The sequence below is a fragment of the Chrysemys picta genome, chromosome 1 (assembly GCF_011386835.1).
Source record: "Chrysemys picta bellii isolate R12L10 chromosome 1, ASM1138683v2, whole genome shotgun sequence".
Lineage (NCBI taxonomy): Eukaryota > Metazoa > Chordata > Testudines > Emydidae > Chrysemys > Chrysemys picta.
Genome location: NC_088791.1, coordinates 281,534,363 through 281,552,287, shown reverse-complemented (window position 1 = coordinate 281,552,287; position 17,925 = coordinate 281,534,363). Strand labels below are relative to the sequence as shown.

The following is a 17,925-nucleotide window of genomic DNA, read 5'->3' as shown; positions in this document are numbered from 1 at the left end:
GGTATCAATGCAAGTAGATTTCCATAATAAAATTCAACACAAAACCTCAGCATTGTATAAAACAAATTCTGAAACTTTATTGTGAATTTTAAAGTACATATAGTAAAGGACCTTATCCTTAATATCATTAATTAAAAATAAATTTGAAAGAAATCCACATACTAGTAGTTTAAGCAAAAGTTCAGTACATACTTTTGAAGTCACAATATATACATTTATGAGAGTGCAATAAGCTTCCAATTACATTAGGTAAATATATTTTTGAATAAATAGTAGGACTTTGATTTGACATGTGTGAGAGGCATACTGTTTACATTTGAAAATATTTTACAAAATATAGCAAAAGAAAAATGGAACTTAATACATTTTAAATGTACAACTATTTGAATACCTTCTTTTATGAAATCAATTCTTAAATCAAATCAGAGTGCACAAAGGTCCATTTTGTAAGGGACAGTTTGTTGGTTTTCACTGCCCAACACTGATTAGAAATGATAAATTGCAAGATGCATTACTATACACATCAGTGAATTCCCATTCAACTCAGTGGCCACTACAGTGAAGAAAATATTCCAGAATCATTGACAGCATCTTCTTCTCTTCTAAACTATGCCTGTAATAAATACATAGCAATGGCATCTACTACTACTTTAAAACATGGAAACATTTTACCTGATTTTTTCAGCTATTTCTTGCATATATATATATAGAGAGAGAGAGAGATTCAACAATCGGAATTGTAAAGAAGAAGTAAATACACTGCTATCCTTAAATTTTTTCTACCCTGTAGTGGCTCATAAGAAAAGAAAAGAACACTGCCAGTTTTCAATTGTCAGCCTGGGGGAAGAATATCCCTCAGATGGGTAGATACTACGCATACAACATGTTAAACCATATTATGAATACATAGCGTCCACCATATAAATATATAACAGGAGTAATATAGTATACTGTGCCTACTAACTACTGAATAATAATTATATAGGAAATTGTCACATCAAGTGTTTTACATTTATGATTACTCATACATTATATCACACAATAGGGGGAACCTTTTCCCAGACAGACTCTGCCACATTTTTTCATCTTTCAGAGAATAATCATCTATTACACAGTGACAAAGTATTTCTGCAGAAATACGTGAAATGCATTTTCTATTGCAAGATCAGAAAATGAGCAGCAACCTGACCATTTTACAAACAGAGTTTAAGGAATAAAAGCTTTAACAGAGTGTCAAGCATTTGGCACTGACCTTAAACAAATTAGGAATTGTGGGCATAGGGGTGTCATTCAGAAAGTTTAGGAAACACATAACCAGAAAACTAGTTAAGCAATGATGAATGAAAAGAAGTACTTTCCATTCAAATAGCGCACAGTGGGCCTATTTGAGTCATGCCTAACAACCCTGCGGTGCGTTATCTGAACAGCTCAAAGCATGGCAAAGGACAGCACAGCTTTATATTCATTATTGTTAAAATAAAAGCAACATGCTGAAATGTATATTAACTGAAAGTTAAAGATTTTTAAATGCCACTAAGGCTTTATGGTATATTAAGATCTAAAGAGAGAGCAGGCTATTTTTATGTAGGCTACTAGAGCAGAAGAGCAAGTTAAATTCTTGTGTACCTCTCCAGGACTCACGCATCACAGTTAAATATGAGGCATTTCACTCCAAGCAGTCTTGCAATCTTTTCAAGGTAATGGTCTCTTCTACGTGAGAAAATAAACTTTTCTCTGCAGGGCACTGTTTGGTAACAGTGCCTCGCTTGGAGGGCAGACACACACATGCAGATAAAATCTACTTTTGACTGGGCTCATAAATCAGAAATATCTCCTTACCTCCAGGGCCGGCTCCACGCACCAGCTTGGCAAGCTGGTGCTTGGGGCAGCCACTCCGGACAGGGGCTGCAGGTCCAGCTATTCGGCAGCAATTCAGCGGACGGTCCCTCACTCCCGCTAGGAGCGAAGGACCTTCTGCCGAATTGCTGCCGCAGATCACGATCGCGGCTTTTTTTTTTTTTTGTGGATGCTTGAGGCGGCCAAAACCCTGGAGCCGGCCCTGCTTGCCTCTCATTTCTAAACATCTGGCTCTGACCATCACTCAGACACAAAAGCCATCAAAGCAACTAACAACCAGTTAATATTAAGAATATATACTAAACATGTTTGTCATTTGTCACTTTTTCTTCTCACTTATTGACCAGAAATTTTAGGGCGAAATGTTGGTATAAAAAAATATAGGCCCCAATCGGGCAATTGGATCCATACGGGAGGAAACCTGCACAGAGCACCACTGGCTTCAGCTGTACTCTGCACTAGAATCTACCCACATTGAGCAGTGTGCAGGATTGGGGCAACTGTATAGATCACTGTGCCATTGGGAACGAGAAGAGAACTCGTCCATCTGGCTATTAGAAAGAATACAGGTTTGGGTTTAGAGAGAACACTGTAATGGCTTCGAGACTCATTTAAAAAAAAAAATCAGAAACTTTGCCAGTTAGAAATCTACTCAGCGTTTCTGTGCTGGAATGTCACTTTAAGTTAACAGTGAAGTTGAAATCTTTTAGGATAGATTCTGTAGTACAAAGTTCTCTTTATTTCTGCTTTTAAACGACATGAAATAACCCTCCCTGCCTCTACTGATATCGCCAAACAGGATAACAGAAGCCTTGACAGCTTAAATATACTGTAGGAATTGTTGACAATTACATCTGCACGTCTCAGCCCGCGGAGTGGATGGCTAATGGAATTAATGAATTGCCTGCTGGCCTACTAGCAAAAAGCCTAAATAGCAACATGACCTTCAGTCAGCACTGCTGCAAAAGCACTTCCTAAATGATTCAAAACACATGAGCTATGACCTCAGCCACTGATAAATGTTTGTGATTTTTCTTCTTTCGCTAATTTTGTCCCTCTTGTATAGTTCTTGCTAGATCAACATTTAACCACTTGTTTTGTTGTTTTTTTAAATTAATAATGAAGCGCTCACAGTAATTTCCATGGAAGAAGGATGTTCTAGGGCCAGGTTCTGCCAGCATTTACACCAACATAAATCTAAAACCACGCCACTGAAGTCTAAGAAATTACTCCAAATTTTCACCAGTGAAAAGAGAAAAGCATCTAGTTCTAATTATCTAAATATGCTTGAAATGAAGAGTCAGGATTTCCTGTCACAAACCAGAACAAGTGTCATACTCCTAGTCTCTGTTTTCACCCAGGTGTAACTGCATTGCAGTCAATAGACTGACTCCTGTTTTACAACCGTGTGAGAGGAGAACCAGACCCAATACTGGCAATCCCTGCTTATGCCAATATTGTTACTAATATACTCATATTCCATGAGAAGTAGGGCTAAAATATATTCTGCTGTGAGATGGACATTTTTAAAGGGATGGGGAACTGGGGTCTTATTTAAAAGCATGTCAGCAAATAAATGCAGATAACAAACCTATTTTAATATCAGTGTTTCTAACATTCTGAGGCTAGAACACTCCTACTGAACAGGAATTATATTCCTTAATTATTCTTAAAGAGACTTGGCCTAACCCTACATTTTTAATCTTTTTTAGGATTTAGTTTAGCAGGATAAGAGGTTATAACAGAGCATAAAATGATTTAGTGCAATGCCTACAATCTACTGATGCTTAATGTAGTTGATCACTGAAATACTTAAAACGATAGTATTAAGTGATTTGTGCATTTGATGACATAAATGATTGTGACAGCCTTAGCCACATAGTTGCATTCCGCTTGACTTTCACACACTTTATTTGAAGACATGCATGTGTAAAGATCAGTAGCAATTGCCAATTTGCCTGGTCTACCACATCACCATAGAGAAACTGCTACAGACTTTTCCCCCTTAGGTGCAATTTTGTCATACACCATTAATCCCCTCAATCCTCCCCCAATCCTGTGGACTTGTTATATTGTAATCCATGATTGTTGTGGTAAAGGGACATTGGAAAGTCTCTGTTGTCCTCAAGGCAGAAAATTATAATGATAAGTCTATTAAATTTGGCTCTTACAATGTCCACTTGGATCAAGCCTGCTTGTCACAATAATAACCAATAGCCACAATGTCAGTACAAATTATCACCAACATCCAGAACGTCAATGCGAAATTAATTTTGCGTCTCACATAGCCTTGTCTGTTCAGTTCCCAGACAAAGGCAGAACTCCAGCTGTATTTTTAAGGAGGAAAAATACTAAATCAACACATCACATAGGGCAGCTTCATTCACTTATGCATGTCAGGTTTTCAGTTTTCAACTCCCAACTGGAAACTCTATCACATGATTGCACTTATTGTGTAACAAAAAAAACTTGGCATTCTTCCACCTGAATCTGTTAAAGAGCGATTACCGAGAGCATTCCCTTTCAGGGTTGTTCTAGTTAAATATGAGATTCTTCATAAATGGTACTGTTCCTGTCTGTCTGTCTGTCTCTCTCTCTCTCACACACACACATACACACACACACACACAGAGTATTTCTATTCCCGTCTCATTTGGTCTGAAGTCAATTCACCCTTTTTAAAAATACACATATCAGAGAACACTGTTTATTTTCTTTGATTGGCTTGATGAATTAAAACTTGTAAAGCTTGGTTTTATTCCAGTGACGGGAGAGTTAACAGCTGAATCCAACTATCTAAAAATCTATGATTGATCATCTAGTGAACTCTGCAATAAAAGCTTGTTTGCTAATTAACTGCACTAAGGTCCACATTCAGTGACATGTTTAACAGCATTTTTTAATTAGGTAAAAACTTTCCCTTCCACATATGAGAGCTCATTAGAATTTTAATTCTGAAATAAACAAAAATAAATAAGTAAATCAACCTCAAAATAACTAAACAGTAATGATCAAAATACAGGAAAACTAAAAAGCATTGTTCCTCTGATATCTTAGGTGTCTGAAATTGATTTATTTTAGCTCCTATGTATGGTTTCTCTTTTTTTATATTTTAAATTAAGATTGTATTTTATTATTCTCTAGAAATCTGCAACACCTTGTGCCCTAAATAAGAACAGCAGCCATGAATCTGATTACATGATCTACATGCACTTCACACACTAAACAAGTTTGTTAGCAGACTGTTGCAAGAATCAATCTCATTCACCCATGGGCACAGTGTACACCATTTCTAGATCACTGAGCTAGTTTATTTTATTCTGTAATGTGCACAGAGGTTAACCTGCACAAAATTCTGCAATGTAGAATTATACTTAAATCTGATGTTACTCCATTCAAACCTAAACCATACTTAACACATTCATTACTGATAAGAACACTGTAAACGTTATTTATGACCAGTTTCAAGGATTATATTTGAAGCTTAACATGAGGTGGCCATATTTTAGCACATATAAAAAAGTGCCATTGTGGAAACCAGCAACATAAGGCTGGCATATTCAAAACACTGTATAAAACAGCAGGATGCCTCTTGTGGTAATGGGAGTATAAAAATAATACATTTCTAAATATATTTAGAGAGTTTGTATCCAACTGAGAAATGCTGCTCACCAGAACAGAGATGGCAGGCAAAAGACAAACTTCTATCCAGTGCTGATTCTAGCAGAAGTATTTAAGTGCAGATAAGTAATGTGGGTCCTTCTGAACAGATCACCCCAGTCTACACTGCAGCTTATGATAGCCAATGCCATATTCAAATATGAGGTGCTAGGATAGTTTCTCTCATCAGTGTAGACAAGGCTAAGCCATGGTATAATCATTGTAAACCAGTCTACAAATCTGTGCTCTTGATAATGATCTCTCTAGTCTAGCACAATTTTAAAAAAAAATCACACGGATGCCAAAGCCCTAGCTACACTGGGGAAATGTTAGCACCATGCACTGTCTTGAAACACATTTCTGACAAGTGCATTTCCAGGATTAATGTAGACAGAGCTTTTAAGAGTGAAGGTTTGGAAAGATCTGCCATTGTAGTATGATAGGAAAGTTCCATTTGGCTCCTTTCCTGAACTCCTCCACACACTGCCCCCAAATTTTACCATATTATATCAAAAAGAAAATACTAAAAATAAAATAAATAAATAAAATAATAATAATAAAACCTAACAGTAGCAAATGAGATTCAGACATGACTATGAACATATTGCATGCTCTCTCACTATTACAATCCTCATCCTTCCATATCACATCCACTGACTCCCTTGCTCTTTTATTTCTAATTTATATTGTAAGCTGTTTCAGTCAGAGGTTGAAAGTTCACAACTTGTTATGCCCTTTGTCTTTTATCTCCCTTTGATCTAATGACATTCCTAAGCAATTGCAAACTGTTATCTCTTAGGATCTGATCCAAAGACTCCAGCAGAAATTTTTCCAGTAACTTCAGTGGAAGTGGAACAGTGCCCATATCATAGTTCATTGCCATAAAATGGTCTGCACCCTTCTTTTAATCCCACAAAATTACATTTTTCCAAAGCTCATAAGAAGAGATCCTCCTCTGATGTAAATCAGCATAGCACCAAACACTTTAGTGAGCTATGACAATTTTCACCAGCTGAGGACCTCTAGCCAATTTTTGTATTATAAAGATGAAAAGTAGTTTGGGATTTCTCAAAAGAGAAGAAAGCTGGTCTTCTTAAATGTATTGAAAGAGACTCCGAACTCTGTGGTAACACATTCATATATTGCCTATATGTTGATGTTCTCTGGGCAAGTTGTACAAAGCCATATTTCCTGGTGCAGTAGAATAACTTTGTCTCACTCTCCTGATGCAAAGCTCCCTACATGTCTCATAGTGATAGAATCATAAAAGAGACCTCAGGGGGTCATCTAGTCCAATCCCCTGCTCAAAGCAGGACCAACCCCAACTAAATCATTCCAGCCAGGGCCTTGTATTTTTTCCTAATATCCAACCTAGACCTCCCCCACTGCAACTTCAGATCATTGCTCCTTGTTCTGTCATCTGCCACCACTGAGAACAGCCTAGCTCCATCTTATACACTACTCTATATATGCATAGTGTTGTGAGACAATTGTTATATCATCCTATTCACCTTGCCATGGATATTATTTGTTATAACTTCTGAAATTATAAAGAAGCAGTAAAAACAATGTGAGATACAGAGAAACAAGATGGATGAGGTAATATGTTTATTGGACCAGCTTCTGTTGGTGAAAGAGACAAGCTTTCGAGCTACACAGAGCTCCCCTTCAGATCTTCCCAGAAGAGCTGAATGTAGCTCGAAGATCTGAAGAGGAGCTCTGTGTAGGTCAAAAGCTTGTCTCTTTCACCAGCAGAAGTTTGCCCAATAAAAGATATTACTTCACCCACCTTGTCTCTCTAATATCCTGGGACCAACCCACAGCTACACCACCACTGAAAATAATTTGAGATAGAGTCAGTGAAATGTTCTAAGATAAGAACAATTGCTTGAGATGTGCAGACAATGTTGCTTAATGCAATGCAATGCAAGAAGCTTTGTCCCAATGCAACATATCACTTAAACTGTAAAACAATATTTTACATAGTTGCAGACAACATTTTAGGTTGCAGTACCTGTTGAACAGATTTTAAACATAATGTTTTCTGTCTAATTTTTCTCAACTATTTCTTCCCCCACTAAAGTGTCCATTTAAAATGTTCTCATTTATTCTCATTTACTTTTAGATAAAGTCCTTCACAAAACCCATAGAACTTGATTCAGTGACCCTTATACTGAGTGACACTTACTCACATGAGTCATCTCACAGGAGTCATTGGAAGGGATTTTCCAAAGCACTCAGCACTGGCCTCTCTGCTGTCACTGGAGTCAGTAGTCAATAGTTGAGTCACTGACTTCAATGGAAGCAAACATAGGCCAGTGCGGAACACTTTTGAAAACTTAAAATTTAAACTCAAAGACTCAGGTACATTTTGCGTGGAAATCAATGAAACTACTCATCAAGCAAGTGCTACCCAAAGTGAAGAAAACTTGTAAAACTGAGTCCAAGCAGCTCACGTTAGCAGGCTCGCCTTAACCAGTTGTATAAACATTACAGTATAAAGATAAAATAATCTTAGAGAGAGAAGGAGCAAGTCAAGGCAGGAAGAAGTTTAATTTTCACCTTTGACAACAGGAGGATTTTCACTTCCAGCTGCTTCTGTGTTTAACTGACCATTTTTTATGTAGTGAGTGAAAGCCAGCCAATTTTCTTCAGAGAAGTTGTACTATTCTCTTGACTCAATAAGAGCTATATGCTTCTTATTTGTCTATGGCACCATGGGGATGACATAAAACATCAGAGCAAAGATTTCTTTTTCCAATATGCAAAATTAACTCAATGGGGAGCATTTAGATACCACCAATTTAGTATCAAACCAAAGCAAATAGTCTTCTTAGGGAAGAAAGGGACCAAAGGGAACACAAAATGGTACCTGAATTAATTCAGAGTTGTTTCTTATAAAAGCAGAAGAAGTTTCTTTTATGCTCAAGTGGATTACATGTTTCCTTTTATAATAAGTCAATTGGTTGGGGAATTTAAAGATAATGTCATGAATAACCTCACGTAAGAGTACAAAAGGGAGGCTGAATTTTCCAATAGATATTAGCAAAAGGGTCATTCCAAAACATGGCCTGGATTTCTTTTTTGGAAGGAGATTATGATTTACATCCTCCATTGATGTAAAAAGGCATAGTTCCATGGAACTCAATGTTATTGAATTATAATGTTACACCATGTATTCGTTTCCTATTTCCTTTAAACTTGAGGGACCCAATTCACTGAAATACATGGAGTTACCCTTATTTATGCCACCCTACGGTTTAACCAAATAAATAACAACCCAAGGACTTTTTTTTTTTTGGTTGTAAAGAAAGTTTGTTTGGGGACTGAGGTCTATTTATACTGCCAGCCCTGGCTAATGATTCTCTACTTATCCACATTTCTAAGGACCTAAGATCTTTTGTTTGAAAAGAAGCTTGGAAGCAATTGTCTTGTGTTCATTAATCCATAAACATTTGATTTCAAATTAGATTGCCGGCAGACATAACCTCTCTGCATTGTTACAGTGGAAAATTGATTTGATTAATCAAACAGCTTTGTCTCTAGAATAGTAGTCCCTGACAGTGCTATGCAAAAAATTGCTGATGCAATTGCCAGTGCTGGCATGCTCATCCCTCACCTTGCTAAGTTTTCCCTCATGAAAACATCAATTGTACACCTCATTCAATTAATTATTCTACATAATGCTCATTGCACCTATTGTGCATCATTCCGCATATTAATAAAAAGCTATATTCTAGTCCTGGCTCTGAAAGTGACCTGCTTTGTGACGTTGTGCCACTCACTGCACTGTGCCTCAGTTTCCCCATTTGTAAAATGGGGATATTGAGACTTACCTTTCTTCATAAAATACTTCAAAAACTATGTGTGAAATACTTCTTTTTTATTTAGTGTATTATTTTTATTTTCATTATGTTGGACACTAGCTACCTAATAATATTAGATTATATATCACTATTTACTATCTATATTTGACGGGCCTCATTTATACTAAGGACATTCAGCATAGCTCTGAGAATGTAAATAGGTCTTCATATGAGTGTAAATATAATGTACATCTAATTTTATGCTCCTTTATGTTACCTAAGTGGTGTAAATTGGCCTTCATGTAAACAAGAATCAAGCACAACAACTCCGCTTCTCATAACTTGCAGTTTTAGATTTCAAAACTAATAGTTCCTTTTCCCACTCAAGGTCTCCCTCCCATCTAAAGCACTATATATGTGTGACAATGAATACTGTTATACTGTTCCATTAAGAGAATCTGTGCATGAAAATACTGCACCCACAGACAACACAGAATTAACCAAACAAAAATCCACCAAGCACTATTTTTCTTTAATATTGGTGTTATTATCCTGTAGTTATCTGCAGTGAAAAACTATGCATGTTGTGCTACCTAGGCCATTTAAACAGTGAATTGGTTATTTTAATCTGTAATACAAAAACAAATTTTTAAACATTTTTGAATTAAACTGGGTCTACTGGAAACAATGTGAACACAATTTATTTCATGATAGGCGACATCATTGACCTTCCAGTATTTTTATTATCTTTACAAAATGACTACTATGAATATATATCTTTCTCCTTTATTAATCCAAATTTCATTTTATCATGTTGTCTAGGTAATCTGAGCACATTAGATGCTTCACTTTGTATGAAGAGTATTTGTTGAGACAAGAAGCAAATGGGAATATTAATTCTAGACAAAGCTGCAGGGATCCTACTAAAAAAATGCTTCTCTAGAATAATGGCATTATCCAGCGACTATGGTTAGGTCAAGTATCCATCCCCGGACTGGCTGAAAGTGCTCCAGGATGTCTAGAGAGCCTTACAAGAAGATATCCTGATTACCTCCTCCCTTGGCAAAACTTCCTGCAGGCAGGTTTGGAAGAAGGTTTCCATACAGAGACATGTCGTGGGGATGTGATAGGGCAAAAACTGGGGTTTTCCCCATGGAAAAGGTGACAAAGTCCATCACAAACCTGTTTCCTGCAGGATCTGATAAAGGTGGAGGCCATCAATGTAGAGGTTCTATGCCTCCTTCCCACTCCCTGGTACCTCTTGAAGCTGTGGTATCAGGGCTTCTGCAGCCAGCGCTTGCCCTGGGGATACCCTAAAAGGGGATTTTCACTGCAGAGGGGGCCTATATGAAAGATAACCTGGAGCTGTATTATCCATCCACCTTGATTTCTGCAGATCCAGTGGGGGTAGAATGTACTCTTTCTTCAACCTCCTCCTCCTTTCTCAGCTCTACTGCCTCTCCCCTCCCCCCAATACATACAATCAACTCTCTGGGTTTACAGAATATCTTCCATGCATCTACAGAGGAATATGATTCGGCCCATACTTTTAAAAGATATAAATTCCCTCTTTTCATCCTAATAGTACCAGCACTCACTCCCCAATCTGTGCCCCACCTCACTCCCTTATGCGTACACAACACGCATCTTCCCAGCCTGGAAAATTCACATTTAGTCACTCTTCCTAACAGAAACTTTAGTATTATTATTAAACACAAATAAAGCAAGCATACTTATCAGGCACAGAAAGAACGTGAGGAAATGCTAGGAATGGAGGGCATCTTGAGCAAGCACAGGAAGGAGAAAATTAGTGAAAAAATGAACACATAGTGGGCCAAGCTCCATTGAGATGACTGGGCTCCCGTTGAAATCAAGGCAAGTGAAATAGGACCAAGTAGTGAGGAATTTCCAAAAAAATCTGTTTTGACTCAAGCCAATTTATTATTATTATTAACATTATTTTTTCAGAACTGCCACCAAATGGAAATAGTTATTCACCCAGCTCTAGTGCAGACTGACTAAATCTGTCTGGAAGGGAGCTGCAGCAGGGCAAGTGTCCTGAATCTTCCACTCTGCCTGATATCCAGCAGGGAATTGGCACAGCAGTGGGTAGTGCTGTCCTGCAGATGCCCTCCCTTGGGGATGGACTTAATCCAAGGTCACAACAGCCCCTGTAGGCACAGGGTACGTCTATACTTACCTCCGGGTCCGGTGATAAGCAATCGATCTTCTGGGATCAATCCCGGAAGTGCTCGCCGTCGATGTCGGTACTCCTGCTCCGCGAGAGGAGTATGCGGAGTCGACGGGGGAGCCTGCCTGCCGCACGTGGACCCGCGGTAAGTTCGAACTAAGATACTTCGACTTCAGCTACGTTATTCACGTAGCTGAAGTTGCGTATCTTAGTTCGAAGTGGGGGGTTAGTGTGGACCAGCCCACAGAGAAGTGCAATGTGTGCTAGCAATTCCACAATGCTGGTCCAAGCATAATTTACAGCTGTATCTCCATAGCTGTATCTTTTACCGAGCAAGCCTTTGTCTAAGCCACCTACCCGCTGAAGTCCACATAGTAGTAACACCCACAGTGACAAACAACACCATGGCAACAAAAAAAGCAGGATTCACTTCTCTCAAGCTTACTTCTTGCAGTTATCACGTCAGGCCAAATCTCAGCCCCTCCTAGTAAAGACTTCTACTTCTTATTAAAGAGCACACACTTTCATTTATATGTATTCCTCCTGCAAAAGTAGGGAGCTATAAAAATTAATGGAGATATCCTATCTCCTAGAACTGGAAGGGACCTTGAAAGGTCATCAAGTCCAGACCCCTGCCTTCATTAGCAGGACCACGTAGTGATTTTGCCCCAGATCCCTAAGTGGCCCCCTCAAGGATTGAACTCACAACCCTGGGTTTAATAGGCCAATGCTCAAACCACTGAGCTGTCCCTCCCCCCTAGGGGGATCTGAGGAAGAAGACAAATGTGTAAGAAATAGATGAAATTCTGTGAACGATGCAAATTAAACTAACATACTGAAAACACCAGGTTTAAAAAAACCTCCACTTCTGTGCAGAAGGCCCAATTCTCCTCTCACATCTATCAGTTTTACACCAGTGTATCCCTATTTTCTTCTCTAGATTTGCTCCTGATTTGCACCGGCACAAAAGAGATCAGAATCAGGCCTGGAATTCCTGCTGGTGTTCAAACATAGAAGATAGAAGTTTCTGCTGAACATTACACCAGCCCTCCTCATCAACTAGCGTAGTTATCTTCTGGTGAAACAATGCGAGTCAAAGGAGATACCAGAGAACTACTTATGTCCCCATTTGTTTTACTTCACAAAGTTAATGAGTCTTGCCTGTAAGCATTTATTTTTCTGTGAAATAAAACAAAGGTAACTAACTGTGAGTAGTAGCCCAAAGGAGAGGGGGGAATATCGTCATGCTCCCTGCCATTAGCAAACATGCAGAGAAGCCAAAGTCCCCAGAGCAGGAGGAGGGCTTAAGCTCACTGCAGCATAAGAAGTGCTAAAGTCACAAAAGTCCCATAAACTGGTTTTCAAGAGATGGCAGAATCCAGCCCCTAGACTCTGAGGACCCAGGAGAACAATGTGAAATCAGGGCAAAAAGTTATCAGGGAAAGCAATCATCTTTACTTCTAGGCACCCTGAACATGCGGATTCCAACTTGAGGCCTGGTGCAGGCATACTGTTCCAGCCAATCACACTGCATCCTAAAGGTGGAGAGTACTGAGCTACTCAATGGAGTGTCCAAGTCCTTCTGCCCTCTCCTGCTTCCATGATCTACAAACGTTTTTGCTTTGTATTGTCAAATCCATGAATGATAGCAAAAATAATGTCACAGTAACAATGGCAAGTTTTTCAGTATAGTCTTAAATATCTCCTTTAATTGATAGTAAGAAAGGAACTCTGCCAAAATACCAAATCATCAGATTACACTATTTCTCACTTCCTATTCAACATGATCTATTTCTTCTTGTGACTCTCACAGCAACCAAAGCATGGAGCTGCTGCTATGATCTCAGCCTAATGCCCGCCCTGTTGTGTCTACTGGTTTCACTAAGCTCTTTAACAAATATTATGGATCCATAAATAGAATATATTCAATACTGCTCAGAGAGAAATTCATTTCCAAACATTCTGTTTTCATGAACCCTCCAATCATTTATTATATAAATCGAAACATTTATTGGATTACTGAAATGTTGTTTAGATTTTACAATCAATATGTATTAACCAAGAAGTACTATTAGTGTTTGCATCACTTGTTTGTTTGCAATTTACATAGATTTTGCTTTCTGCAGTTCTTTGTGCTCATGGCATTTTGAACCATGGTGTGTGTTCAGTGATAATTGCCTAAAGAGCTGCAGAACAGCTGGTGACTTCTTTTCATATTTTTGGGCACAAATCTAAGAGTTTATCACAAGCTTGAATGCAAGTGGGAAAAAATCCCCTACTTGTTTTAGAAATCATGAGTCTAATTCTTTCTCTTCTCACACTGGTATAAATCATGAGTAATTCCACTGAAATCAATGCAGTGGGTGAGAAGAGAATCAGGACCTGGGTCGTTTAAGAAAAACTGTGTGTGAGAGGTCCTACTTGCACACTGCTATACATGCTATACTGGTTCAAATCTAAATCTGGTCAAAAGTGGAAGTGGGTTTAGACTTTAAACTATTTTCTCTGGGATACTTGCCCACCATGCAAATTTGCATAAAAGACTTTCTGCGTCAAAGAAAGATCCCAGACTCGAACAGCAGGAGTGCTGCAAGTCAGAAGTGAGTTAATCTGAAAGAACTGCACAGGGAAGCTTGCACATGACATTCATTTATTTTTGTTGTCATTAATAGAATCCACATGCCTAATTGTATCCTCGTATTTAAGCGATCTGTCACCTGGCTTTGTAAATGATGTTACATTGCTTGGAGATGCTTATCACCCTATAAGCTTAAAATAATAAATTCTGACTCAATTGAAATGCAAAGGCAAAATACTACATTTCCTTTTCTAGCAGAGCTTCCATTTAATGTGCCAGATGAAGAAACTTGCTCTGCTTTACTGGATCAGAGTCAAAATGGTTTGTCCAAGGAACTCAGTGATTATGGGAAAACAGTCCTTACTCAAGCAAAACTCTAAATGATGCAAATGAGTGTTTCACCTGAGTAAGCACACCATGATTTGGCCCTTTGTCTTCAGGTTAATATATCAAAATGGCTACTCCAATCCAGACAAGGGACAAACCAAGTTCCTCTTGATAGTGTTTTTCTAAGGGCTGATCTACAATACCACTTAAGTCGATGTAACTTACATCACTCAGAGGTGTGAAAAAGACACCCCCCTGAGCGTCACAAGTTACAGCGACCTCAGTGGTGTCCACACCGGCACTATGTCAGCAGGAGATATTTTCCGACTGACATAGTTTCTGTCTCTCGCAGAGGTGGAGTAATTATGCCAACGGGAGACTGCTCTCCTGTCGGCATAGCGCGTCTTCACCAGATGCGCTGCATTGGCGCAGTTGCATCAGTGCAGCTGTGCCAAAGTAATGCTGTAGTGTTGACTTGCCCTAAGAGTCAAGTAATTTCTCTAAAGCCTCCTCTAAAGTACATTGCCACAGTAAGCGGGAGAAGCATACTTTGAAATTCTGATGGTCTTGGATTTAAAATAATGGATGTCACTGTTTTGTTACACTACATTAAATTACCACAGGTCTCCTACACTAAACTTGACATTCTGTTCTCACACATGGCATCTATTTCAAAACAGCAACAAAGAGTCCTGTGGCACCTTATAGACTAACAGATGTATTGGAGCATAAGCTTTCGTGGGTGAATGCCCACTTCGTCAGACGCATGCCAGACTAACACGGCTACCCCTCTGATATTTCAAAACAGTACAAGTTTGTGTTAAGTGTACAGCTTCTTTATGTCCTTAAGATTGAAGTCTGACAGTAGTGATCTCCCCAAACATGCATCTAATTTTTACATCTACACTTGGGTCTTAAAACGATGAGTGCTGAATTATTTAAACTAGTATGTTGGTTAAAGAGTCTTCCATAGTTTTGGCACTGGCCCTCTTTTCTTAAGATGTTAAAGTGCCATTAACATGTTAAGGAACATATTAAGGATACATTAAAATGAATCCCAATTGGAAATTGCATGCAGGAGATATGTAAGAGGAAAAATGTAGGGCATGACAACAAGTGGCATGTAACATCAGAGATTATTACAATGCCTTTACAACTACTCACTATACTGCAGATCACCTCTAGTGAATCACACCACTACTTAGATCTGTATTACTGTTAGTCCTCTGATACCACGTTCTTCTTCAGAAGTGGGGTTTGAGCTCTAGCTTTTAAAGGCTGTATATAATACTTGGAAAACCTCATGATAAAACAATCAAAACACAGAAGACAGAGCTAGATGTTAGATACAGCCCTGAAGTGAAGATATTATTACAATAGCATAAATTGGCCAGCCTACTGGTCATGCTCTGAATTGCCTTATGGGGGAAGGACTTACCCTTCTTTTCTTGCATTCTTGCTATTCAAAGAGACAGAATACCTCACATTAATAAACAGCAACCACTCAAGAGTGCCCAAGGGACTGCCATCCAGGCAGCCTCAGTAGAAGAAGGATGGCGGTAAGAAGATGCGAAGGGGAAAAATTTATGCTGGCGATTCTGAGGGCTCCAGAAGGGCCGTAGAACCTTCCTCCCATATAATGTGTGCTGTGGGGTGTGTGAGAAAGAGGAGGAGGAGAACTGCAGAGAGGCTATGGGTCTGATTCTACTCTTCCACACAGGATAACATCAGTGATGTAACTAGAATTGCATTAATGGAAAACCAGTGTGAGACCAGAATTAGACCCAGGGTAAATTGTGTTTATACCCAATTTAAGGCCCCTTTCCACAACCACAGCATTGTTAAATAGTCTTAGTGTAAATGTGAAATAGGCCTACTGTCTCTGGTCATTCTCAGTGCCAAGATGCAATGTATTAAATGCCCCTTCCTCTGGTAAAACACCAATACCCAAATTCTGGGAAACAGTACCATTAATTCATATCAAATAAATCCATATGTACCACAGGACCAGGAACACACAAAAATAATGCATCTACTTGATCAATACTATATTCCTAGTGGAAGGGAAAGGTTATTTTCATTACCTACAATCGTCTGATAATTAGCTGCAGGGCAGATTCAACAATATCCCGGGATGTGATTTCGCAATATAATGAACAAATGTCTACTTTTTTGCCATCTAAAAAAGCAACAAAACAATAGCAGGACTTGTCACTATTTTGCTTATGGCAGGAATTAGACAATGTCCAGAACCCTGTAGCTACCCTGCTAGCATTTTAACTAGTTTGATTACATCATTGATTCCGTTACTTCAACAGTTCTGCTCTCCAGTATAGGGCATAATTGAAAGCAGCAGCCAGCAGGTATCAAATGTGAGTGAGAAATGTCTCCTGCTGAGTAAGTACTGACTGTGAACCAGATTCACTGTCTTGTAGGCAGTTTTGCAACGAAGATGTTATAAAGGAGAGGATCCTCAGATGGGTGGAGCATCTGTGGAGGATAAAGAGGCAAGCAAATTACCAAGAATGTTCAGAAGTGGAAACTACATTTAAAAAATGGCTATGAGGTAGATCAAAAGCGAAGAGATAAGATATTGTAAAGGAATTTTTTCAAAGAGATACAAGAGAGATAAAAGGAAAAAGTTGAAGCACAAGGTATAAAACAACACATTTATTCTGACCTGCTTGCCTTCTTCATTCTGTAACTGTGAAGAAAGTCTTGTCCCAATGTTTTCATGCTAAGCAAAAATCCAACCCCTCTTTTGGTTAGTGATACCGAAGCTGAACAGCACAAAAATGAGTAGTTCAGTGGGCCAAATTCTGCCCTTCCAAAGGGCCTGTTTCAAAACCTATTGATATCAATGGGAGTCTTTCCATTATCCAAAGCCCATTTAGGTTAATGGAAAGACTCCCACTGATATCAATAGGCTTTGGATCAGGCCCTTCTAATCCTCAGAATCTCAAGCATGAGGTCAGGATTGGGCCTAGCAAACCTTGAAGTGTGATGATACTCCAAAAAAAAAAATGATGGTAAGAATGGCATCATGGGGTTCTGTGTTGGGAGCTGGAGTTACTGAAAAGCAATAAAGGGCTTTATTTACAGGCAAACATTTTTTTCTCTAATTGCTAACACTGCAAATCAAACTGGGATTGTTCTAACTCAGGCATAATGATCAGTAATAAATATTTTGCAATTGTATCTTGGTTAAAAATATGGTTGATAATACGTGAGCCAGAAGAGGATACAACTTTCTCTCTGCCATTACAGTGCTGGTGTGCTAACAGAATTAAAAGCAATAAACAGTTTGCCTGTTTGTTTTTTAGAAAAGGCAAACAAAACAGACTCTCAATGTACACAAGGAATAGATCTGTTGAGAAAAATGATGCTATTTTTACAGTGATTTTTCTAACCATCACCAAACTTTAAAAAACTTTGACAGAAGTCAAAACTGCAAAACTTCTGGACGGTGTAAAAGCGAAAGGCTATGGGTGTAAAAGAGAAAGGCT

General features: G+C 38.6%; 1 protein-coding gene across 21 annotated transcripts in view; it reads right to left on the bottom strand.

The window, feature by feature from the left end:
* PCDH9 (protocadherin 9) overlaps positions 1–17,925 on the bottom strand; it is an 890,445-nt gene that overhangs the window by 853,493 nt on the left and 19,027 nt on the right. The window contains exon 3 of one of the 21 annotated variants that reach the window (XM_005296958.4): positions 53–16,909. The exons of the other annotated variants lie outside the window; for them this stretch is intronic. Within the exon in view, the coding sequence (XP_005297015.2) occupies positions 16,841–16,909 (69 nt within the window). The 3' untranslated portion in view covers positions 53–16,840. Of the gene's footprint in view, positions 1–52; positions 16,910–17,925 lie in introns of those variants that run through there. 21 annotated transcript variants of the gene reach the window in all.